The sequence below is a fragment of the Dermacentor variabilis genome, chromosome 4 (genome assembly GCF_050947875.1).
Source record: "Dermacentor variabilis isolate Ectoservices chromosome 4, ASM5094787v1, whole genome shotgun sequence".
Taxonomy (NCBI): Eukaryota; Metazoa; Arthropoda; class Arachnida; order Ixodida; family Ixodidae; genus Dermacentor; species Dermacentor variabilis.
The window spans coordinates 218,728,573-218,755,480 of NC_134571.1; the positions used below are offsets into that span (position 1 = coordinate 218,728,573).

The following is a 26,908-nucleotide window of genomic DNA, read 5'->3' on the forward strand; positions in this document are numbered from 1 at the left end:
CAGAAAGAGCCGTGCAAAACGCTCATGGCTTCGCGTCTGCGTCAATTTACGAAGCTGGCTGTACAAAAAGAAACTATTAAGTCTGTAGTTGTTTAGTAAAGGAAAGTTCTACTGGCTTACAAACAGCTGCCAGAACGGAGTGCTCAAGAAGAAAGGGAGAATAGTATGAGAAAGTATAGAGAACCAACGTACAACTTGCGATGCATACAGTATTTACAACACCGACTAACAGCGCTATTTACTGAAATGTTTCCCCTCCCAAATTGGAGACAGTATTATTGCATGCATGATTAGGACATTAAGCCAATCATTGTAGATAAAACGAGATTCCAGAAATTTGCGGGGCATTTGCAGACCCATCTTTGTTCACGGAACAGTGGCGAGGCATTTTTCAAGTGTGCGCGCAATTGCCCACCTGCCAAGTACGCTCGCGATGTCTTGGCGTATGCAGACCTGCGCGAGACTCGCCCGTCTCCCATCGCGAGATGGGTGAGACAGGTGCACATGCTCAATAAGGGAAAGAAATACCTTGTAGAATGAAACTGAATTTTGTCCAAACACCAGAGCTCTGGATTGCAGGTTACAGTGTGCACATGGGCGTTCTGCCAGATTTTAAATCGAAGCTTTCTATGCCTCCTCCCTCACCCTTTCCAATTCTGCTGCTGCTGCTGTCACTGCCTTGCCAGCCGCGTTGGTGGGTGGTTTGAGAGCGTGCATAGTGAACATGAGAGGGACGCGGGGAAGGCGTGTACGAGTCCTTTTAGCGAGAACTTCGTGGGCATCACTACAATACTCTTTGGACCTCTTTGGCCGTCACAATGCCCACTGAAACACCCTGGCCATCGACACAGTGCCCTCTGGAAGACTAACTACGCGTTAGCCACCTCCTCCCCCCCCTCCCCCACTCCGCAAAAGTAGTGCAAAAGGTGCAGCGCTTACTTTTGTACTCACATGCAACAGCGCAGAGGAGAGATAGTATGGTACTAAGGGGAGACAAGAGAATGCTTAAAGCCAACACCCAGACGAAATGTCATCACAGTTCCCACACTTTGCCAAGAAATTGTTGTTGTTCAATAGCCTTTACCACAGCTGCACCCTCGCCGAGCAAAGGGGTTCGGCGATTGTATAGGCGCAGCTATTGAATGGGAACAATACTAAATTGCTCTGCTAGCGGTAGTTTGAGGGCGAGAGTAGTTGGGTTGAAAATGACTTGTCACAAAATGCCTCGATTGTGAATATATCTTCCTCATTACCCGTCAAACTGCTATTCTAAGCAACTGCAGTAAGACAAAGACCGACATCAGATTATAACAACGACAACTCACGGTGCTGTCCACCAAAGGGGAGTCGTTGTTAAATTTGTTCTTTCGTTTGAGCGGTCATCGGCCCCACTCGCTCATCCGCTATTTAAAAAAAAAAAAAAACGAGAACTGGATTCGCTTCGGTTGCACATTCACGACACCGCGCAAAGAACGACTTTTCATACTTGGAAACTGAAGGTTTTCGTATAGTTCTGCACATGTGAAATTTGTGGTATCGCGTATACGTTTAGAAAGCTATTATGCAAGTACTTCTACATCTGTCGTTCGTCCAAGCTATTTAAAATTTGCGTGAGCACACCAGTTAAGAAATATGAGCATTGTGAACTTCTTAAAAATGCCAATTAAAGCTTTCTTTTTCTTCCTCTCTCTTTTTCTGTGCATAAAACAAAAGACAAACTCGCAAGTACCTCTCCATCTTATACAATCAGGAAGGGCCACGTCTCTTTACAAATGAACGTCCAAGCTAAAAAAAGTATATATATATATAGAAGATGAATCCACTTACACGCAGTTACCAGTCCACCTTTGCCATTCCATTTGATCTGATATCAGCCAATGTTTCTGCGAATAAATTTCCACTGAAACTACCCGTAAACACAGAAAATAGCTTAGAGGTAGCGTAAAATAAATAGCTTGGAAAGTAATATACCCACGTAGTATAAAAGAATATTTATAGTTATGCCTTGAAACGAAACCGAAATTAAAATAACTTCCCCCGATGGGTGTCGCCGCTGTCGCCGCTACGTCATTTCCTGCGTCTCGCGGCGGACCGCCGGCTGCATGTGTGTTATGGTGTGTTGTCCGTGACATTCTTGAAGTTGTGAGTAATTGGATTGTTTTTTGCTGCGTTCAGCTTGTACCACCTCGTTGTTTTCGTGTACTTTGCGCTCATCGACGTGAAGTGAGCGTCCAGAGTGAAGGCAACGCGAATATGCGTGAGAAAAGAAGGCAGCAGCGGCCTACGACGTCGGTGTCTCTTTGTGACAGTGTGTTTACTATGCCTACGACGGCCGTCATTCGTGGCGAAGGAGAAAATATCTTCTATTCGGCCTGAACAGTGATGAAGTGGACGTTTTGTTTTTCGGCGGAATGCATCGCCAACATCGTCCATCCACTACGTAAACGAAATGGCGTGCCCAGAGTGCACATCGTTTCAGCGCTCCGCCTTCAAACCGAGGGCCTCTTGCAAGGCGCATGGACTGCTCATATAAAAGGTACGTACGTAGTCACGTTCAGCATCGCGTTTTTATGGTGCGTGATTGTGGTAGTAATTTTCGCGTAATTTCTTATAGGACAGCACAAGGTGTGTTGGATGCGAGTGTAGTATCTGTACTCCTGGCGTAGCCTACGGGCACCGAATGTGAAAAAGAAAAAAAAATCGAATGTTTCATTGTTCACGTGTCCTCAACTAGAGTTGTAGAGAATTAAGTAGTGCTACGCGTCAGTATTCGGCGCAGGCAGGTAAATAATACTATGGTTTGACTAATTGGTTCATTCTGTTACCAAAGATGGGCGCAAACTTATGCCGGTGTCACAGGGCCACTTTCGATCACGATCGAGCCCGTTCTGGATGGAACTTTTCGACCGCGATTGGCTCCCGTCCGCAGATTGTGCAGCGAAGCCAAACGCGCCCAGAAGTTCGATTCCAGTCAGGATCGATCGCGGCCATAAGGGTGCAGTGTGACAACCCTATTAAATGTCGCTGATGTATTTGCACTCAATTGTATTCTTTTTTGTTTTTTGTCGGAGGTCACGTGATAGGTAATGGCGCAGGTAGCTTGCAATGCTTGTGCTTTCATGACTAGAACTAATGCAAAACAATAGAACCGCGACCATCCCGGCTATGTACTTATCCCTCCTTTTAAGTTGTGCTCGTTTGTTCTAGAAGCTCTGGTGCTGTTGCGGGTGAACGCGTGGTTACGCTATTTGTTTATAAATTTTATCTTTCTCTATAAATAAGTACACCGAGCCTAATCAATTTTTTTCTCGTCCTTGATCTCGTGTCTTGGTTTCACGCAGGCATGCTTATTACTACTACTACTATTTATGTTTTCTTGTGTGACTGAATCCTGGCTAAGGCGTCCTGTCAGTGGTCAACAGTATTTCTGAAATGAATTGCACTGAACGTCCTACGGTTATTGTACGTTTCACTACCTTATTTTAATCTCTAGTTATAAAGCGTACGGTTATTGTAACTATTCTTGGCCTTTATATATGTATGTATTAAGCTGGTAAATGCTTAATTGTATTTGCAGTTTTGAGAGGTTCTTTTATTGAGTGGTCATTCTCGGGTGGCATTAATGGTGGGTTGTTTTGTTGTGCCCATGCAGTTACAGTCAGCATGAAGCAATTGCGTGGGAACCGACTGGCTGTCTTGGTCCAACACATTGCTGAAGAGACAGTGAAGACGTCTGAGCCGACAGGTATACTTTTTTTTATCACAATTGGCCTACATATTTTTTCCACCAGAGGATGAAGACCTCTCCCAGTGAGCTCCAACTGCCTCTGTCTTGCGCTAGCTGATTCGAAGTGAAGCCTGCAAATTTTATGACTTCATGGTAGCCTACTTCTCTACCGTATTTGACTACCCTTTTCTTCCCTTGGCATCCATTCTGTAACTTGAATGTGCCACCGGTTATCTGCCCTATGCATTGCATGGTTGAAGGAGGTACTTGGGCTAGTTGGTGCTCATTGCAGACTTGAGACATCAATAACTAGCATGACAAAGACAACATCAGGAAGCACATAAGGCAGAACTCTAGATTTCAACTGAAATTATTTTTGCTACACAGAAACATGGAATGCACAGAATGTCGACAGACAGAAACAATATAGGAGCTATCGGAACAAATTGATGAACAGGTTAATTTCACTTACGGGCATTCTTGGCAAGAGCCAGAGACGGGTGCTTACACACCTATTCCCCGATTTTTTGATGCAATGTGGTTCGTATATTTCTCTATGTACCTGATTCTGGAGCTGCCTGAGCACACGATTGCTTTGAAACTGCTCGGTGCATGAGCACGTATGGCGATGATTGGCCATGTGGCCACCAGCCACTAAGGTACTGAAAGCTGCCCTATGTTTCCTTAAGCCAAACAGGTCGGTGTTTAAACGACCGCTTGGGGGAACAAAGATAGGGCAGTTGTCAGTGGCTGGTGGCCATCCGGCCAATCATTGTTGTAGGTGCTCATGCACTGAGCAGTTTCAAAGCACTCATCTGCCCAGGCGGCTCTAGAGGCAGGTCGACATGAAAATATTCGAAGCACTTTGCATCAAAAAGCGGGTGATAGGTGTGTAAGCACCCCTTCCCTGGCTCTCGCAAAAAAGAGTGTTCGTATCTCGAAATGAACCTGTCCATCGATTTGGTCTGATACCTCCTGTGTCAGGCAGGGAAAATGAAGTATGGATGTTGCTTCCATGTGTCGTAGTCGCATCCACTGAATCGTATGTTTCAGTGTAGCCAAAATTTCAGTTAAAGCCTAGAGTTCTGTCCTGTGTGCTTCTAGCTGTCGTCCGTTGTCTTTTTCGCGCTAGTTAATGATGTCTCAAGTCTGCACTACAAGGCCTGACCGGCTCCCTTTTTTACTCTTTGTCAGCTAGGATATCAGCTCCTTCGTCTACTTTCTGAACCACGCTGCTGTCTTCCTGTTTCTGCTGCCATCAGGATAGGAGTGGACATGACAAATGAAACTGAATTAGACAGAGGAGCAGTGAGACTTCCTGTGCTTTACCTTTTGTTGTTGTACACAATAGTTGAAATTGCATCAACACATCTTTTTCCATCTTGTGATTTTCCCATAGCTGTGGCAAATAAATATATAGGCTTTCAGAAGCTAGAAATGCAGTTTGCCTAAGAAAAAGAATACTCTTGCACTTAAAGGTAATGTGTATGATGCTCTGACTCCTTTGATGCGTGTGCCTTGAGAGGTGTTGATGTTGTTCATTTCTTTCTGAGTAAGCTTTACTTGATGGGTTGACTTTGTATAAAGAAATAAGTTCTAAAGAAACCATAATACCTAACAGACAGAATTGTCGAGGTTGAAAGCCAAGTTTTCTTTCATGACATATTTTTTTCAGGCTGTACTAGTTGATCCATGATGTTCGACAGCGCCGACTTGTACAAAGGACGTCAAAAGTGGCGAGAAATGAAACAAATGCTATCGCCTCTTTCTCCATCCTTTGTCGAGTTCACATTGTGTAACGTCATCGACGAATACCAACTAGCCTGTTTGCGTACCTGTACTAGTTGAGCCATTTATACTATGGTACTCTAAACCAAATGTGACAAATTCAAAATTGGCGCCTTTTCTATCTGTACAAATAACTGTTTCATAAAATAGCTTAAAGTCTTATGGTTGATGTCATGTTTCGACACCACCATAACCATATAAGATATCTTCATGGATGAAAAGGTGCCTCTTGTGCAAGTTCCGTGCTAGCCTGACATGGAGAACAAACCTGGCAGAAGGTAGAGCACATGCTTTTTTGTAAACAAAACGCATGATTGCATTTTCTTGGCAGTTATCGCGCTGTTTTCTGAGCTTTATCTGCATGAACATTAATTATCTCAGCTGCTAAAGCCACATCGCTAGGCTGTGAGCAAGAAAAAGTATGATTGTGCAGTACTGTTGATGTCATGCAACATTATGTTTGAGCAAACTGGCAGGGATGCTAGCTGTTAAAAAGAAAAAGCTGATTTCAAGAAAAATTTTCACTCCTATATGTGGAATTGAAATGCACTATGCTTATAAGCTACAAAAGATTTCCAGGATGATCAGGCTAGTTACACTGGCCATTTGCTGATTCTATATAGTTCACTGAAGCTTGTTTTTAAATTCACACTGTGTATATATGGGGTGATGATTTTCAGTTTTGTGGAATTTTGAAATATAGCCCTGTTGCATATAGCATAATTCTAGTCCTTGAGCAGGAATATTCCAACCGGCAGATATATCTTGCATGAGAAATCGAAACATATTAAACTAATTAACAAAAATTTATTAATTATCTTTCGAATGAATTACTTTATGGCTCAGATAAATGAAAATAAAGGAGCTTAACTGAGGAAGCCGATGGTTATTAATCATATCCTAAGAAGCCAACAAACACTGACGCCAAGGACAAGTTAGGGTAAATTACTTGTGATTAATAAATGAAATAAAGAAATGATAACTTGATGGAAAGCGGATGAAAAAACAACTTGCCGCATGTGGGGAACGAACCCACGTCTTCGCATTACGCGTGCAATGCTTTACCAATTGAGCTACCGCGGGCGCCGTTTCCCCATCCACTTTCTTGGGTGTTTATGTTTCCTAGTAGAACCCTGGGAGTGCTTGCCAGTGCCACCACATATATGAGGCACATATTGTAATTTACGAATCATAGCCAGTGAGATTACAAGGTGTATCCACTTGGAATTGATTTCCAGAATGACGCCAGTTTGGAGATATGCGCCATCAAACTTGCCGTAAGAATGCACTGTTGTTCCACTTACTTTTTTAACAAAATGTGCTTTTATGCACTGATGCACAAAAGTAACTGGAACACCTTTGTGTATTGATCTTTATCAGGAAAATATTCCTAAACTGGTGTCATCCTGGAAGTTCAAATGCATATGTCTTCCAAGCTCACTGGCTACAATTCATACATTGCAATATGTGCAGTAAAATAATTAGTTATGAAGTTAGTGATTTTTTTTGTTTAGTTGAACATGTCTTTCGATTTCTCATGCTAGTAATGTCCACCTCTTCAAATAATCTAGCTCAAGGACAAGAATTATGCCATCTGCCACAGGACATTTAGTAAAATTCCATAAAACTTAAAAATGATCAATGTGTACAATGATACTAGAGTGCTAAAAAGCCAGCAGCCTAATCATCAGATTTAAGAAGGCCGTAACAACACTGACAAGTGCACTAATGTTTTCTGCGCTTCACAGATGAAAGATGTTGGCCATTAGAATGTTTGATCTCAGTGTAACTCACAACCAGATAACCAGCAAGATCAAGTGAAAGCAGATGACAAACTTCATACATGAAAGGCTTTAACTGTGCTTTCATTAAAGTACCTAAAATTCTGTTAAGTTTGGATTCACTGTGTTGTTCCACTTAAAAGCATCTAAATGATGAGATGCTAAAGTGTTCTTGCTTGGAAGATCTTTAGTGAAAACTTCTGTAATAAAAATACCAGCAGGATTATGTGCTTGCTTAGTGGAGATGGCTAAGATGATGTCAGAAGGTGTAGGTAGGGCTTCTTTGTTGTAGAGATGCCGAATAGTTCTGACAGAGGGGTTGTTACTAGCCACTGTGTAGGTCAGATATTAGGAAAAAAATAAAGGTCAGCTTAGTGATGTTTAGTATAAAGAGAACAACACGAAAACGAAACAAGTAATGCTCTCAACTAACATTTATAAATTTTCGTTGAATATGTTACAAATAATTGTGTCGAATATTTTAGAGTAACCATGCTTGATAAGCATTTGCAGAGCAACCACCATGACAACCAAGTGATCGAGAGCACACCAGTGAGGCGAATTTAGGAGCCTAAGATCACTAAAGCCGAAAGTAACAAAAGCAGCAATGGCAGTCTAAGCTCTATCTTTTTGTGTAGTTTCTTGCATTCTATAGACAGTAGTGCCAACGGCTTGTTTTTATTGTCTTAGTTTCCTAGAAAACTGCCTTTCACATACTCTTTTCTGTTGTGGTGAGGAAGTTAGGAGATAGTTCTGGTCAATAATGACCACAGATGGTCTTTGAAGTGCTAATTTATCCATTGCTTATTATGGAAGCTAATCCTTGCCAGATTGGTCTACATGGTAACCTTTTATGAAACCCTGAACAATACTGGATAGCCAGCTACGTGGAACATGCTTTGCATAACAAGGATTTCCAGAGTGCATGAGATTTACACAATATTTTAAAATGTATAGGCTTAGAATGTAGCAGCGTTGTGTTGCTATTGCTTTGTGTAATGGTGAAGTGCTCACTTGGTCGCTGTGTGCGTACCCTTTATGCATGAATCCTTTATAGGTACATGGGCTACCCAATGAAAATTGTCAGTTGAAAGTAGCATGTTATTCTGAAGGGGGGCGGTCTGGTTGCATGAAACTGATTCCACTAAATTTTATTGCAGTGTAGATGCTTAGAAGGGCCCCTCGCCAGGCCCCATAGCACATTTTTGTTATACACTGCAAGTTGTTACGTGTCCTCTAGGGAGCGTTCTGCCACAAAAAATTTTCAAATCGGCTCATTAACAGTCGATGTAGAAATATTTCAGTGCCACGAACCCATGATTTCAGGAGGCGAGCTCCACTGCCAAGCGAGACACTCTCTCCACTCGCCTCGTTTAGCCTCTGCAAGTGAAACTTCTTCCCTGCGTTCTTCCATACCGGACCTTGAGGATCGCGTGATGCATATGTCACAAGCCCCGCCTTCATTTTCTTCCTCACTTTTTCGTGACATGGCGCACTTCTGCTGACTGCGTCCCGCATGAGCTGTTGTGATTGTCTTGTTTCGCACAGCGCACCATTTTGCGCGCTGTATACGAGTATAGCTGACTAGGGATATAAGTCAGTGCTACACGAATACTGACGCAGAGACAAGTGGATCACAGTGCATGATCCCGCACAAGAAAACTGTATAAAATGACGTAGTTTTGGTATCTGTGCGCGGGACTGCACGACTTAGGAACAAGCAGACGAAATGAAAGTACATCTCTCTTGCTGCGGTGCAAAGTAAAACAAAAACATGCAGATATTGTTTGTTTTATTATTTCTGTAAGCTTTACTTCGTCTATTCAAGCAACATACTACACAAACAACAGATGTTGCCTTGAATAATTCTCGAAGTCACGTGTCACCGCAAGCGACGTTGCAGTGCAAACATGTGTAGGTAGGTGCGCTAGCATGTGTGTCATCCTCCGGCTTGAAGTGCGGCGGCCGCGAGGGGAAGGAAAAACGGCGTTCGGTTTGAAATTTCAGGTCTTTCTCCGGCGCGTAGCAATGTGATACTTTGCAGACACTATCGTTATCACGCAGTGTATGCTCTGCGCTTGTCAGCTCAAAATGGCCAGACCTGGTGAGGGGCTCTTTAAGGAACTGTGACTATTTTGTTCAACCTTATTGTCAATATGATCGTATGTCTGTTTCAGGAAAATATCAAAACTTCCTGTTGGGTGCAGAAAACTGCAGTCTACAAGTCGGGCTGTTTGTGAGTGGCAGTATGGCATATTTCATTCATATTTCTCAAGTGCTTACAAAGACGTCAGTGTATAGAAGACACCACATAGCACTTCAAATAACCTCTTTTTTTTTTCAGGAGCCAATTGTATCGCATGCTTTCATATATCACATGGCAGCAATGTTTATACCAACATAATTTATTTTGCCTGGTTCCAGAGCACAATATAGCATATGTACGAAGGGGCTTTTGTTTTCAGAGTGCAATCCAGTTTTTACTAATGCATTGTTCCTTTAATCCCACTTTGAAGTCAGCCACTTTGATAATGCCTTCTCTGTTTGTTTTTTGCTTTTAACTAAGGCTTCAGTTCTGAGTTTGCAGCTGTATTCCTTGCAATCTGGCAAAGCACCCATCACCAGATAGTTGCTATATTTTTTCTTCGTTAGGACATTAGGGCAGCATGTGCTGTCATCCTATTTCGTCTTTGTCTCTTGTTCTATATGGCTTTTCTAGAATAAATACTAGCACACAGTAACCTCCGCTTTTATCTTAACTAGAAGCTTTACAGCTTAGGATTTCTTGTGACTCAAGTTTTTAGCGAGACATTTCTTGGTCCCGCACCCTTCAGTACATTTGATTTCCTTGCTTGCATTGTTTGCCTGGGGAATCTGAAGAACACCATCGTTTGTGCTTCTTGTTGTTAAAGGAGCAAGCTTCTTTGAAAATGCTGATCTCTACTATTAACAATGTATATTGCTGAGGAGGCAGGCAAAACAACAATGCCATGTGTTATATTAACCGATGCATGCAAGGCCATTGTTGTGGCCCGTAAACCCCAGAATTTGTTTTTGCCTTGTGGCCACCACGTCCTGTGAAATAATGGTTGACATTTAAACTATTGCTTTCGGGAACAAGGCATTAATGTCAAAGTACCTCTTGATGGTTACCCTGCAATGCATAGCGAAGCACATGGCTGCACCTTATTTTCAATATAACTTGCTTGTAGGGAAAAGTTGCAGTTAGATGATGTGGCTTCTCATTGTAAACTTATTGCATAAGAAAGGATTGATATATTTGTAAGCAATTTATTGTGCTCAACACGAGCATCTTTATTTGTGCACATTCTAAATTGTAGTTTTGGGTCAGATGTCACGCACAAAAGCAAACTGCCCAGCGTTATTGCTGTAATATGAGGGCGGTTAAGAAAGTAATGCCTCCAAACCCACTACTTTACTAGTAGTACTGCAAACATTTTGGCTCTTTATCATTAATGCACTGATGTTTAAGCTATAGAATGTCACTTGCCCCTTTTTCCTATCTCTTCGCATTCCAAAGTAATAGAGCAATGCATAGCATCCAGTGGTGATCTCCGGATGAAACAGCGGGCTGTAATTGAATTTCTCACTGCGGGAGGTTCTGCGCCCTTCAACATTCATTGCCGTCTGAAAGCAGTTTACGAGGATGCCTGTGTTGAAGTCATCGCTGTGCGGAGGTGGACAAGGACTAAGAAATATCAAAATCCAGCTGCATCAAACGTCCAGGATCAGAACTGAACTGGATGGCCCACAACGGCTTCTCATGAGGATCATCAACATCAGGCAGACGAGTTGAATCGGGTCAATCGCAGGATCAAGCATCACCAGATTGCAACAACGCTCGCCATTTCTATTGGTTCAGTGAACCACATAATTAAGAACCTCCTGGGTTACAAGAAGATTTGAACTTGTTGGCTATGCTTCGACTTTTTCATGTCAGTCGTCAGTTGCCGTTACACCCAACTAGCGCAAGTCTTCTTGTAACGCAGGTCTTTAATGATGTGGCTCACTGAGCCAATGGAAATAGTGAGTGTTGTTGCAATCTGGTGTTGCTTGATCATGCGATTGCCCCAAGTCAACTCATCTGCCTGATGTTCATGACTCATCAGAAGCCATTGTGGGCCGTCTATTTCGGTGCTGATCCTGGAGATTTGATGCGGCAGGATTTTGGTCTTTCACAGTCCTTGCCCACCTCCGCACAGTGCTGACGTCAACACAGGCATGCCCGTAAACTGCAGTCAGATGGCCATGAATGTTGATATGCGCACAACCTTCCGCAGTCAGAAATTCAATTACAGCCTGCTGTTTCAACTGGACGTCACCACTGGATGCGATGAATTGCTTGATTACTCTGGAACGAGAAGAGATAGGAAGGTGAGGCAAATGACATTCGATAGCTTAAACATAAGTGCATCAATGATAAAGAGTTCAAAATGTTTGCTGTAATATTGGCAAAGTAGTGGGCTTGGAGGCAATAATTTCTGAATTGCCCTCATATAATTGTGTAGCCTGTCTCTCCTACATTCATGATGTGGCAGATTAAATGCCTTATCCTTTAGAAATAACAATTTCTTGGAAGTAAGCACTGTCTGTGCTTGTTTTCTTTATCCTGGTCTTCATGTGATCTTGAAATATTATAGTGAATGATGCGGGGAAGCGCTGCTTGTCATGTTTCGTGTACTTTTCTTGACATTAAATCAAATTAAAACAAATCATTTTGCAGGTAGAAAAGAAGCAGATGGCTACAGCGATAAATGAAGAAATGGCTTCATCTATGATTGCTCGCCTTAGGACATTGGAATGGAGCTACACAAAGGCATCACCATCCTCGCCTGTGCCCTGGAATTTTGGTTTGAATGAGACTGTTCTTCAATGTAGAAAGGCCACAAGACTTGTCACCACATACAAGGCTTAGTGCAAGCTCTAAATATTGTACAGGAGGCTAGAATAAATGACTCTCGATGCAGCCACTCTGTATCTGTGGTAAACAGGACCATTTCACGCAGAAAACTCGCACGTGATTATGTGTTTTCTCTCAAAGTTGCTATGCCGTGCGTTTGGAAACACATTACCTATTGTATGCACACCATACATAACATTTCTGTGTGCTAGCCTGACTGTAGACTTACGAAACATACAATGAAGTGCATATGTACCCGATTCAAAATGCCGTACGTCAACACCCTTATAGCAAGGGCTATTATATTGCTCATTACACCCGATAGGTGAAGGGGTAATATATTCCTCATCACACCCTTACACCCCATGGGTCGAAGGGTAATATGTTGTTCAAAACACCCTCAAGGGATAGGGTGTTATTGGAATATAGAATAACCATCATAAGGGTGTAATGCCCTATAAAAGCCAGCCTTTTCAAGGTTGCCAGGGGGTTAGTTATAGACACTGAAAAAATCCCTTAGGGGTGTAAATCATCTTACAGTGTACTCAGCGCCTCGTCGAGTAATGACAGCGCTTCAGGGACCGTCGCTGGTCTCTAGCCGACGTCGTCTATGTAAGTGAATGTTCCCTTCAAGCCATCAAACATGTTGCGCATTATTTGCTGCATGGTCTGCGGAGCTTTGCAAAATCCAAAGGCCATTCGTAGGTACTCGTATTTTCCATCTGGCGTCACGCACGCGGTCTTGTGAATGTCGCCAGGTTTCACTCGCACCGTGAGAAAGGCCGACTTCACATCCAAGACAGTGAAGTACTTCGAAACGTCCCTCATGATGTCGTCAATTACATCTTCCATCATTGGCATCGGGTAAGGTGGATTGATGGTTTTCTCGTTCTATTTTCTGTAGTCGTAGACCATTCGTCTGGGCGTGGTGGGGTGGTGTGGTTGATCCACTACAATGGTAGGCGCGCTGTACTGGCTCTGGCTCGGTCGGATGATCCCTTTAGCTAGGTAGTCATTGACCTATTCTCTCATAAACTGGCGGTCCGCGGGGCAGGATCTATATGGCCTTTGACGCGACGGGAATATCGTCCCTGCGATCGATGCTGTGCTCAGCGTGAACGCAGAGCCCCAGTGCGCCTTTTCTCGTGGTGAACGCCATATGGTGACGATGAAGAATTGAACGCAGCTCATCTCGTTTGTCAGCGTTTGCATCGCGGGAAATTTTGGTTACTGCCTCTTCAATCTGATTGGTGTAATCTTCGCCAGGACCGGGGTCCTTCGTGTTCAGCTCTACGAAGCCGATATCGCTCGCCGGTAGTCCGTCTAGGACCCTGCGATTGCTAAAGGCTGTTATTAGGATCTCTCCGACGCGATGCGCACTGTGTGCGCTTAGTGCATGACCCGGTGGCTTACTCACCAATGGCTGAACGGGGACGAGGGTGACGTTGTTAGCGGGGTGGACCGTGACGTCAACATTAGCAGCGCGGCGCCAGTCCGAACCAAGAATTAGGTCCATGGCATCTGGCAAGGGCTCGATCACTACCTCCTTGAGCCGCATGGTCGATGTTCCGATGGTCACGTTCAGAGTCGCCACTCTCGCCCGTCTGATGCACCGGTCGAGTACGAGAGACGTCCAAGGTCGGGGATGAACCTCAGGGCCCACGGAGCTCTCGCCGAGGACGGAGACATTGGAGCCGCTGTTTATGCAGATTGACCGCTCGGATCCCAACGAAGCCCTTCAAGATGGGTAGGGTGCCACCCGTCGATTGCAGGAAGCAGTTGGCTTGCCTGGCGGTTGTGCCGGCGTTGCCTGCGTCATATCTGGCTTCTCGGCGTCGTTCCGCGTGGATTGTGGCCTCCTTCTTGGGTCTGGTGCACTCCCTCGACAAATATCCCATATTGCCGCAGTTAAAGCAGGCTCGTCCTCGCGCAGCTCGAACTGGTTCTCGGTGTTCACGCCGCATTGACTGATCGCTCGGCCCGGAGCGTCCATCGTGAGCTGCCGCTCTGTTCTCGTAGCTGCTCCTCATTTGGTTTCGTTGGCTCTGTTTCTCAGCTTGAGATTGTCGGAACTGCGTAGTTTGCGTCGTTATTGCTTTACGCCGCCTGGTGTCGAGCAGCGCTGCGCGGTCCATCACATCAATGACGCTGCTGTAGGACTGTGCAGCCAGAGGATTCACCCAGGTGTTGTCTTTGCTCCCGCTGAGTATCAGCGAAATTCCCTCTTCATTTGCAAGCGGGTAGGGAGACTTGTCCGGTAGAGCATATTTAGAGAACATGTACTCCACTAGGGTCTCCGAATTGATCAGTTTTCGTGAAGCTTGCAGGTCCAAGAAGTCCTGCATTGTGAGCTTCCGGTCGAAACAAGAGGCAAATGCTTCCTTCCAAGAGTCCCACGTTTCACATGCCATGACGTAAGAGCTGTGCCAGTCCTCTGCGGCGCCCTGCAGCCGGGTTGCCGCCGTCACGAGCGTCAGTGATGGGGACCAGTGCGCCAGTGCAGCAATGCGTTCCACCTGCGTGATCCGCCTTTGGGCATTTCGTTGTACATCGCCGTCATACTCGGTGATGACGGACGCGGTATCGTTCGTAGACTGCATCAGCACGGGCGGAACTGGCGCGGACATTCTCGACAACGCTTCTGTCATCTGCAGCTGCGCGCGTGCGAACATGGCCACGATTTCAGTCATGCTTGGCGTGCCCTCTGGAGCTCTGGCGGTGGTGCTCTCCGGCGAGGGCTGCGGAGGTGCGCCCCGGTTGACTTCTGCAGGCCGTTGGTTCGCTGCTGTAGCGGGGGCTTGGATCCCGTCGAAACATTGGGAGCCCGTTTCATCCCCAGCTTGCGCCTGCGTTGGCTTCAGTGCCCCCGTTGTGTCAATCGTAGCGTGTGACCCGCGTTGCTGGGTTAGAAGCCGTCGCAGTTGGTGAACCTCGGCAAGCAGACTCTCGATCGTTGCCAGCGCCTTTGAGTCCGCTTTTTCGAGGTCGTCCCCATCAGCTTCGGTCTGGCTGGTTGTTGAGCCGGATGATGTGTCCAGTAAGGCCTGGAGGCGAGTGTTGTCGTCTTGGAGACGGGTCACGAGATGGTCCTTGGGGCCGCTGCACGGAAGTCACGGATTCTCAGCTCGTCAGTCAGCCGTTGCTTTTTCAGGGCGCTGAGGACGTCGCGGACAGTTGATTTTACCGGTGACCAGATGAATGTGGACTCCGAGCTGATCGATGGCGTTCTGCTGGGTTCCGTGGTGGCCGCTCGTTCTTCGTTCGGGAAAGACGCGTCTGCAGATCCTGTCGGCTGTGCCATGACAGCAATGAAAAAGGCTGGATTCTTGCCTAAATGAAAACTGTTTATTATCTACAGAGCGACGGCGTGAAACGTGTTGCCGTCGCTGCCTTCCTCGGCCGCGTCTCCCGTGCCGTCTCTCTGGTTTGGCTGGCTTCCGGCTCTTCTTTCTCGCCTCGCTCGAACCCCCGCGTTCACCCCAGCGTCTCTTCTTACAGTCCCAGGAACCGTGGCAGGGCATCGGTGCGATGAGTCTTTCCTCGTGTTTACTCAAGGGTCTCTTGCGGGGAGCAAAGTATCGTACGGGCCGCCTCGTGATCCACGGGACTGTGGCGGCGGAGCACGCTGTCTGACAGGTCGGCACAATGCTTGACGACTAACTTATGAGAGTGCGCGCCGCTCACACCAGGCTCCGCCGATATCGAGCAGCGCCAAGTCGAGCTGGTAATTAATGCCGTGCTGGCACTCGTCGCGCCCTTAATCTGCTTACTGCATGCCAGAAGGCTCATATTGGAAGGTGTGCAAATGCGAAGAAATGAGTAGTCGCGCGGCGTCGATTCGACAGCAAGCCGTACCCATAGTCAGTCAGTGTAAATGACTGTGCATACATAGGCGCAGGAATTATTTCTACCAAGGCAATCTGCCGATGAAGGGGAAGCAGAACGTAGCTCCGAAATAGAGCACTTCGGGGTTACAATAAATGCTAGGTGGTGCGAGGAATTTGGAAAGGAGTAATGTTGCCAATGCTAACGTTCGCAAATGCGGTTCTGTGTTTAAATTCAGAGATCTTGTAAGCGTTAGTTTTTAGAAATATGGCATGTCAGTGAAATTCCTGCTGCTGATATTGATCATTTATCACCACGCATGGGTGCATAAATGCTCTCTGATGTATCTTTGGATAGTGCACCGCCAAGAGTATGATATGTTGGTGTGATTACTTATTTATTTATCTGTGTTATCATCCGGGCCAGTGGAACTACAGAGGGAAGCGGTACATAGCTACACTGTTAGCACAGTAACATTTAATAAAGGGACATATTCTCACAATTTGTGCACCTATGAATAAAAATTGCATTGTAACCTTTTTCCCGTAACCTTTTGTAAAGGCGCATATTCTCACGAATTTGTTTACCTATGAATAAGAAATGAAGTTGGAACCTTTATTCACGTAACGGTTAATAAAAGGGCACATTCTCACAATTTTCTGCACCTTTAAATGAAAAGGTATTTAGTAATCTTTACTATAGGTGCACGTAGCCATTTTTTATTGTAACAGTTCGTGTAAGCATACAGTCTTGCAAGTCCTCACCCGGGCGCCCTTCTGCGCGTGGCCATGAATGAAGCATATTGACTTTTCGGCTATCCGTCAAACTTCATCGCAATGCACTAAGGTACCTAATTGAGCGGCACTTTCCAAAAATTCTATTTGAAAACATCGGCCGAATTTCAACAACTTTGTTACCAACGCCACGAGGATACCTAAAATATAGGCATTTAAGGCACTGGTCTATCGAGAAAATCCTTAATGGAAAATCCCTAATGGTGAAACAAGAAATGAAATTGATTTCATACATTCTGCCGATCCCAGCATAGTGCAGGTTATAGAGGTGTTAGGTAGGGTAAAATACAGTGATCATAGGTTAGTGACGTCCAGGATTCTGTTCAATTTGAAAAGAGAAAGAGCAAAATTGGTCAAGAAGAAACAGGCCAACCTAGACGCAGTAAGGTTGGCCTAACTGCGTAAGGCCAAGACGCAGTAAGGTAAGACGCATACCAACTAAGGCTGGAACTTGCAAAGAAATATGCAGCTTTAGATCAGAGAGGTGAAGATGACATAGAGGTAACGAATGAAACCGTAAGTAGGCTGGCTTCAGAAGGAGCAATTGAAGTGGGAGGTAAGGCACCAAGGCAGCCAGTAGGCAAGCTCTCCCAAGTAAAAAAGGGCCTAAAAAAGAAATGGCAAAGAATGAAAATGTCCAACTTAAGAAATGAGGTAGAATTCTCGGAACTGTCAAAACTGGTCAACAAGGAGAAAATAATGTATATTTGAACTTATTACGTTAGAAAGGCTATGGAAGCCGTAAAGAATGGACGCAGCGTAAAATCGGTGAGAAGAAAACTTGGCATAAGACAAACCAAGATGTATGCACTCAAAGATAAGCAGGGTAATATATTCAGCAATCTGGAAGATGTAGTAAAAGCAGACGAAGAATTCTATACTGACCTCTACAGTCCCCAAAACAACCACGATACATCTATTCGAAGTAGTAATGAACAGGTTAGGGAGGCTCCTTCTATAATTAGCGATGAAGTTAGAAGGGCCACACAGATGAGTACTGTTTTGAAACTTGAAAGTAGGTCTAGACTCCTTAACCGGCGACGTCAATTTTGTTTGTGTAAAAATACTCATTATTCGCCCTCAAATTTCCGCGCAAACGTTTTAAACAGCTTTGATTTGCAATGCAACTCCTGAGATTTGTTTCATCTGCAAGGACACGAACCGCGTGTGAGTGACAAAACCGGAGGTAATAAATATCCATGCCCGAGCAAATGAGGCTCCAGTTTCCTTCACGTTAATTTGTGGCATTGGCGTGGGCCTGCTCACATCTTGATGGAAACAAACAAATCAAATAAAATTAAAAAGAACATTCTTGTTAAATTAATGTCTTCTCGCATGACAATAAATATATTTGCATGTTTATTTGTTTGTTCCATGGATAAGAAACTTAATTCTGTGAAAAAAGAATGTTCTCCATGCCAGCGGTCCAATTGCCGAAATCGCAATGCTGCCACTGCAAGAACACCGCCCAGGAAAAAAAACAAAAAAAACTAAGAAGCACTAAAAATGATAAACGAGAGAAAAAGAAAAGAGGGTAGGCGTGACGCCAATGTGACATGGTCCCTCGTCCCCAGTGCGCAAGAAGGCAAAGATGGAATTACTCTTGCGCACGCTAGTCGGGCAACGGGCGAAACTGTCAGTGTTAGCTACGAAGCTCTAGTACTGATGGCATGCCAACGCGACATTTCAGTTTCTGCTGCCTCATGTAATAATGAACTAATGTGAAGAATCCTTTCAGCAAAGTGCTCCTTAGACGAAGCCTTACAGCGTTGAGTATATAACCAAATTTTCCAACAGAGCCTGGTGAGAGGCCTACTAAAGCTAACGATTTCAGCATTCGGAAAAACAGAGTACCAGTAACGGAGCGAATAATGTTGCTGTGCGCTGCGAGTGTCTATCAAATGTTAAGCTTTATCGCTCTGAGGAGCATGGGCCTGCATGTGTCGGAAGTTTCTCTAATGTTGTCGATGATTCTATTCATTGCTGTTGTCGGCGAACCTTGTGTAATCTGATTGTATGCGCGAGGCAGATTGTGTAATAGTTTACGGAGGGCACGCGGGCACTAGTGATTACGCTGCCAGCTTCTTCGAGTCATGTACTAGAAAAGCCAGCGCGCTTGACCCGCAGATCCGGTTTTCTACGATCGCTGACTTTGCTCGCCGATAGCGTTGTGCTTGAGTATTACTTGTTTTATTGGGCCCTAGCTCACCCAATAAAGCGTCAAATTTGCGATTCGCCGTTCTCACAGCGCGTCGTTTTTTCATCCTCAGTACAACGTAACAGCATTATATGATCTGATGTACTGTTTTGAGAGATTTATTGGTTTTAACGTGATTATCTTCTGAGCATGTAAGAAAGTGCAAGGGATTTCATTTAGTGTGCTGTCTTCACGAACCCATCAAGGAAACTACGAGTTTATAAATACTTGTTTGTTCTTCGGTAAAGCTCAGGAAAATGTCTTCCATGGATAAATTTCCTCTTTACGAGGTTTAATTTGCTATGTCTAGATGCTTTCTTTTTTCCAGAGGCCAATGCAGCTAGTCGCTATAGAAGTTGATTCCATTACCGAGACGGCGTGAAAGTTTAGTACTCCAATAGTGATGTGTATGTTTATCGGTGCCCTTGTGAGACGACACCACCAGTTCGACTGACCTCCTGCTGAGCTCAAGCGTCTGGGTCTCAAGGGTCTTCGCCGCTCCAGTGTCCACGCGCAGCGTAAGAGAGACGCATCTTATTCTCGCCGCCAGTTACTGTATATTTTATACAGGGATACGACTATTTATTCACGTGTAGGTTCATAAGCCACGATCGGCCGTGCGCCGGCTTCGATGGCTGTAATGCGTGTCCTTAAGGTGCTCCATGAAGCTCACCAGGTATGGCAAGATCCCTTGTCTGGTGACCTGTCATAGATGCCTAAATAGAGTACTGCTCTTGACGGTGTCCAGAGTGTCTACAACATTCTCTAATGGCCCCTAAAGCAGCATTGGTACCCTGGCTTGAATCGCAGGAACGCTGGAATGTTTGCACATGGACTACGCTGGAGTACTCCAGGGGCAAATGCTACTTGTAGTAATTGATGTATAGTCAAAGTGGTTCGAAGTGCCCGTTGTGCCAAATGCCGCTTCTGAGAAAATGGTGGAACTCGTGAGTGAAATTTTTGAGAGGTTTGTATTACCAAGGTATACTGTGACAGACAATGGAGCACCATTTATTGGTCAGCCCTTCCAGGGATTTCTTGAAGGAAATGGAACCAATCATATCCGAACTACTTCTTTCCATCCGGCAGTAAATGGCTTGGAAGAGCGAGCGATCCGTACAGTGAACCACTGCCTCAAAAAGATAGAAGAAGGAGACCTCAAGCTCCACTTCACTCAATGGCTGCTCACGTACCGCAGAGCGCCGCGTCCGAATGGAACGTCCCCAGTAGACCAGCTGCTATGTTATTTTATCAAAGCAAGGCTCGGCCTTGCTATTTCTAAGAAGGGATAAGAGGAGGCTACAAGCTACACGTTGCAATAAGGGCGATAAGGTAGTACGCAATATTGTTAGAGGACGAAAATGGTGGTTCGGTGACATTGACGACACCAGTGGATCCACTATTGTAACAGTGTCAGCTCCACAAGCACAAGTACGCCACCACTATGACCAAATCAAGCGACGGTCGACATAGGCTCGAAACCAAGTCGAACAATCCCCTGCAGTCACAAGCTGTGACCAGGCACCCAGTGACTAGCCTGCAGTGGAGACTGGAGGGACAGTGCAAATTGCTAGACGTCCCGCTAGAACTATTTTAAAGCCTCCGAGATATACATAACCTGGTTTCATTAACAAAGAAGGACTGCTGTTTATATTTAACGACGCCCCTATAAGACGGCGCCACACCACCAATGTGACTGCGCTCCTGCTGAGGTCAGGTGTCGGGGGCTCAAGTGTCTTCGCCGCTCGGGTTCCCGCGCGCCGCGTGAGAGAGACGCATTTCAAGCGTGGCAGCAGGCGCACGGCCAATTGTTATTTCTGTAATCAACGTGGATAAATAGTTTTTTCCCTGTATAAAATATACACCAACTAATTATTTTTTTTCACTCATGCTAAAAACGATTCTTTAGTCCTCGATTTAGTGTGTGGATGAAGTTATTATCAGTATTAGCAGCGAACGTTGAATTATTTTTGAGCGGAGCAAATATCTTTGACTTAATCGTTCGATGTCTGCCCAAAATGACACGGTTGATTTTGCTTTCAGAGAGGCATTCTCGTTGCTATTAAATAAGAAGACAACGCTCTCCATTCTTGTGCCATCCTTCCTGGTTAAGACAGCAAGCTAGCATAATGCTAGTGTTTGCAGCGCCCCATGGTAGTTACTGGTAGCCTCTGAACTAAGAGCAGCGCCGAGAAAACGGTCCAGAAGCCCGCAATCATTCCTAATGAAAGTGAAAAATTCCGGAACAAGAAGAATTTTTCTTCAAATGAGCCTTATTTCTGTTAACCCGTGCGGGTTTCATTTGTAGCTTCGTGCTACATTCTCGTAGATGACAATTATTCGCTTTCTAGTGCTTTCTTCCGCTTTCCGGGTTTCCGCAGAACTGACTGGCCCAATCCTTTCTTGACCTTGGCGGGAGCTGCCTGACAAAGTAACTATAAGCGAACCCGGAGGTTGCGCACTTGAGCTTGCCTGCTAGCTTCAATGCATCTAGCTTCGTGTGCACCACTAGCTAAGTTTGGCCCGCGAAACGTCTTCCACTGGCAGCAAAACAAGTGTGTCTAACCTTACGCTACAGACTCTATGGCGTTAGTTTCAACCTATTGCCATAGTTTTGCGAGCGTCAAGTTGTACAAACATCTGCAAGACGACACCGTGCCTTGATTATCATGCGAATTTTGAATACGTGAAGCAAGGAAACATATTGCTTAAGCATTCAGCATTAGTTTGGCTTACCTGGTCTAGTGATGTTTGCGCTATCCAAGGGTATATAGATTAAACACCTACATAATGCTGTAAAATATTCGGATGGGCTTACAGCCCGACAAAGTAGCAAAAATGAAAAAAAAAAACGTCATTAGTCCCAACCGCAAGTCGTAATTACAGTATGGTTGGTAACACTGGTGCGAACTCAAAATGCGCAACACAGACCCTTTGTGCGTGTGATATGAAGACGGAGGACAAAGTTGCTTGGAAAATTGAACGTCACAACTTGGTTTAGCGTCCTCTGCTTTGGTTCGTCGGAAAAGGATCGAGTGTGCGCGCAGTGGGGCGCGAAACGCCGGTCTCTTCGAGCCACGCAGGAGGGGACGTGCTTGTTCTTCCTCGTTTGTGTTCTTTGACTCTGCTTTGTTCGCGCACTACTGTCATGCTTCCAGCAGAAGTATAAGTTCAGGACTTGACTATTTACAGACGCTATAGGCAGCAAGCACAGCGCAACAGCATGGCCGACCTTGTAATGAATGGCCGTCTCCTTATAGCACCGTCTCAATACCGTAGCCGAGAACCGAGAACTGTAAGTTAATCAAGTGCGCAAAGTAAAATTCGGAATACAAGCGCACATGGGCATCCACACTGCAATGCGGGGCGAACAGCTTCGGAATACAGCACTGCGGCCATTGTTTAGGTGCTGTGAGATCTACATATAAATGAGTCGGGGGCAGTGACAGCGTAGCAGCTCTTCCGTTTTTCATTTTTTTTGCATTTGGAAAGAATTATTCGTTTATGTACCCACAGTTCCAAATAGTTACAGTAGGTGCGGGGGTACAAAGAGTTTGAAAGGTATTTGGAAAATTTCTTCACGTCAACACATAACGTGTAAAGGAGAAAAATATTAATGTCGGTTAAACAGGTCGTCAACATACAGTTCTACACAAGCAACAGAACAAAAGTTGACAGCCACATTAGCATACGCTAAAGAGGACGAAGGCGGAAGCCTGCGCGGTCAAGAGATATTTTTTAAGTTACTTCGAGATTTTCATTCGAACGCGTTGTTGCTTCCTTTTACTTGTTTCCTCTTTACCTGTTTTCATCTTGTTCTTACTTTCAGTCGCCACTGGTTCTGCGTGATTAATGGCAAGTTAGAACGGTCATGCAAGTCTATGAACACCATTAAGACACCTAGGTTCACTGAACGAACTTTTTGACACTTTAATAAATGATGGTTTGCATTGAGTACTACATGGGTTTGTATCGTTACGGGAAGGAAGAAGCGTGCATTTATTTACAGATGGCTTTTAACGGCTGAGCCAACAAGCGTAGAGCAGCGATAATACTAAAACTCTTCGTCGTCTCCAAGACCACCATCAGCGTCCTCTTCTTCCGACATTAGCGACTGTGACATCACCCCCGCCGGAAAAAGCACCTTATTGGTGAGGCTCATCGGTCTGAGAAAGGTAACGTTTGAGACGGCTGACGTGGATGATGTCATAGAGAGGTAAAGGCACCGTGGCATTCAGCGGAGGCACTTCATATGTGACAGAGATCACCTGGCGAAGGATGCGGTAAGGGCCATAGTATAGTGAGAGGAATTTCTCCGAAAGACCAACACGCCGAGTTGGATACCAAACTAGCACAAGAGCACCTGGTTCGTAGTCCACGTCGTGATGGCGCTGGTCGTAACGGCACTTCTGGCCTGTCTGTGACGCAGAAAGACAAATGCGGGCAATCTGGCGTGCTTGGGTCGCTGTGGCTATGACATCCCGAGTGTACTCTGTCGGTGAGCCGAGTGTAGGCGAAAGGAAAGTCTCGAAAGGCAAATCGGCTCACGGCCGAAGAGCAGATAAAAGGGTGAATAGCCAGCTGCGTCGTGGCGCGAGGAATTGTAGGCGAACGTCCAGTCGCAATGTCCCAGTCGCGATGATCGGAGGAAACATACATTGCCAGCATGTCAGTTAATATGCGGTTCAGTCGTTCGGTAAGCCCGTTAGTTTGAGGATGGTAAGCGGTAGTAAGCTTGTGTTTAGTAGCACATGATCGAAGTATGTCGTCTATGACTTTGGCAAGAAAGTATCTGCTGCGATCGGTGAGAAGTTGATGATGTGCACCGTGGTGCAAGATAACGTCGTGAAGCAAGAAATCAGCGACGTCTGTGGTGCAGCTGGTCGGTAGGGCTCTAGTAATGGCATAGCGAGTTGTATAGTCCGTAGCAACGGCAATCCGCCTATTTCCGTTATTTTATATAGGGAATGGTTCGAGGCCATCAACGCCAACGCGAATAAAAGGGTTGGCCGGTATAACCAAAGGCTATAGCAGTCCGGCAGGAGGTACAGCTGGTCTTCTCCGGCGTTGACACAACTCGCACGCGGCAACATAGCGCTGGACGGAGCGGTTGAGACGGGGCCATAAAAACCGTTGCCGAATTCGGTCATAGGCCCGCGTGACGCCATGGTGTCCAGCGGTGGGAACGTCGTGCAGTTGCTGCAGTACAAGCTGTCGCAGATGAGACGAAATGGCGGTTAGGAGCTCGGGCCCGTCGGGGTGCATGTTGCGGCGATATAGGATGCCATTTTGTAGTACGGACATGTGAAGGGATGGGTCAGACGGATCAGAGAGCAGGCGCTCGATGATGTACGTAACGATTCATCGCGTCGTTGTTCAGCACCAATGTCTTGCAAGGCAGAGAACGAAAGAACGCAGATATGTGCGACATCCACTAAACCGTCCGGTACACCGACGGGATGACAAGCCAGGCAGTCGGCGTCCTGATCTAGACGACCCGACTTGTAGACCGAAGTGTATGTGTATTCCTGACGCCGTAGGGCCCAGTGACCGACACGTCCGGTGGGATCCTTGAGGGAGGAAAGCCAATAAAAGGCGTGGTGGTAGGTTGTAACTGTAAATGGTCGACCATATGTAAGGTCGGAACTTGCCCACCACCCAAATGAGGGCGAGACACTCGCACACAATAGTCGAGTAATTGCGCTCGGCGGGAGAGAGCAGGAGGCTGGCGTAGGCGATAACGCGGTCGTGCCCGCATTGGTGCTGAGCTAAACGTGCGCCGACGCCGTAGCCAATGGCGCCAGTGCGGATTTCTGTCGTAACGGAGGCGTCAAAATGAGCGAGAACAGGAGGTGTGGGGAGCAGCGTGATGAGCGGCGAGAAATCAGCTGCTTTTTCAGAGCCCCAACAGAAAGGAACGTCTTTCTTCAGGAGGTCAGTCAGGGGACGGGCAACATGGGCGAAATTTTCCACAAACCTGCTGAAGTATGAGCAAAAGCCCATAAAGCTGCGAACATCTTTGCCACAAGTTGGTACGGCGGAATTCTGCACAACATGAACTTTAGCGTGGTCGGGGCGAATGCCTGACGAATCGACGAGGTGTGCAAGCACGGTTATTTGGCGGTGACCAAAGTGGAACTTGGGCGAGTTGAGCTGCAAGCCAGCGGTGCGAAAAACAGAAAGAACAGATAAAAGTCTTTCAAAATGAGTCGGAAAAGCTGAACAGAATACGATGACGTCATCCAAGTGGCACAAACAGATGGACCATTTCAAACCACGCAAGAGCATGTCCATCATCCCTTCAAAGGTCGTCGGGGCATTGCACAAGCCAAAAGGCATTACCCGGAACTTATATAGGCTATCAGGCGTGACGAATGCGGTCTTTTCACGGTCGATTTCATCCACGGCAATTTGCCAATATCCAGAGCGAAGGTTTATAGATGGAAAATAAGTTGCACCGTGGAGACAATCCAGAGCATCGTCAATGCGGGGAAGTGGATATACATCTTTCTTGGTGATCGTGTTTAGATGACGATAGTGAACGCAGAATCGCTAGCTGTTATCCTTCTTTTTGACGAGAACAACAGGGGACGCCCACGCGCTGGAAGAGTGTTCAAAAACCCATTTGGCAAGCATCTTGTCAATCTCGCTCTGGATAACATGTCGCTCAGAGGGCGACACCCGGTATGGGTGTCGGCGAACAGGTGCTGCATCGTCGGTATTTATACGATGGTCCACGACCGTCGTGTGACACAAATAGCGATCGTTCAGGTCGAAAATGTCGGAGTAGGACTCGGGGAGGCCACGGAGCTCTGCGGCTTGTTGAGTTGAGAGGTCCTGTGCAATCATCTTTGTAAAGTTGTCGGTCGGGGCTGATGCAGAAGGGCAGAATGAGCATTTGTCGAAGACGGCGCTACAGATAGAGCGGAAATGTGGCACCCGTGTGTCAGTGACAACATGGCAAGAGACATGCCTCGAGGAAGTACTTGTGGGCACTGTCCGAAATTTAGGATGGGAAGACATGTCTGATTGTCCGCAACGGAAACGATGGTGTGTGGGAAGGAGACATTTTGAGAAAGCAGGACTGAAGTCGCGGGAGTAAGGACATGGCCTCCGTCAAGTACAGGTGGGCAGGCTAAAACAGGGATACCGGTTGCTGCAAGAGATGGCAGGCGTATAAAATCCACGGAACAAAGCTGAGTTGGAGCTTGAGCAGTAAGGTCAATGGGAAGAGGTAGGGGTAGGTCAAGTTGTACAACATCGGCGGAACAGTCAATCAGAGCAGAATGGGCGGCCAAAAGTCGAGTCCGTGGATCACATTGTGAGGGCAACGTTCGAGCACACTAAACAAAACGGACGTGTGGCGACCGGCGACACTGACACGAGCAGTACGCATTCCAAGCACAGCCGGACTTCCACCGTCGGCGACCTGGAGCAGCCGAGTCGGAGCAGAAGTACTTTCTTCAAGCGCGTTCGAAGCTCCGCACTCATGATGGAAATTTGGGCTCCAGTGTCGTTGAGTGCTGTAACGGGCAAACCATGCACGTCGACGTCCAGAAGGTTCCGACTGGTAGGTAGGGTCAGCAGAGGAATTTCAGGCCTGTGTTCTAGAGCAGCGTCACCTCCAGGAGCTACCCCAGTTAGTTTCCCGTCGGAAAGCGGTGACGGTAAGCTGGGGATGGAGAGCGACGCAGCTGCGGCGAACGGGAGCGGCGACTATGTGTTGATGGCGCACGGCCGGTCGTGGTGGCTCGAGCGTCGTCAGGTGCGTCTTCAACCTCGGTGGAAAGTGATGGTGGGCGAGGATTAACTGGGGAGCGGCGGTAGGCGGGAAAGCTAGGTCGGGAGTGGGCTGGCCAGGAACTTCGACAGTGG

The 26,908-nt window shown here is 46.2% G+C and overlaps 1 protein-coding gene across 1 annotated transcript; it reads left to right on the top strand.

Annotated features, from left to right (window-relative positions):
- The first annotated feature begins 2,097 nt into the window (after positions 1–2,097).
- LOC142578149 (uncharacterized) lies at positions 2,098–12,264 on the top strand. The gene is made up of 4 exons (XM_075687558.1): positions 2,098–2,536; positions 3,653–3,745; positions 9,474–9,532; positions 12,041–12,264. The coding sequence occupies exons 1-4, from the start codon at positions 2,383–2,385 to the stop codon at positions 12,230–12,232; spliced, it is 498 nt and encodes a 165-aa protein (XP_075543673.1). The 5' UTR covers positions 2,098–2,382; the 3' UTR covers positions 12,233–12,264.
- The last annotated feature ends 14,644 nt before the right edge of the window (positions 12,265–26,908 follow it).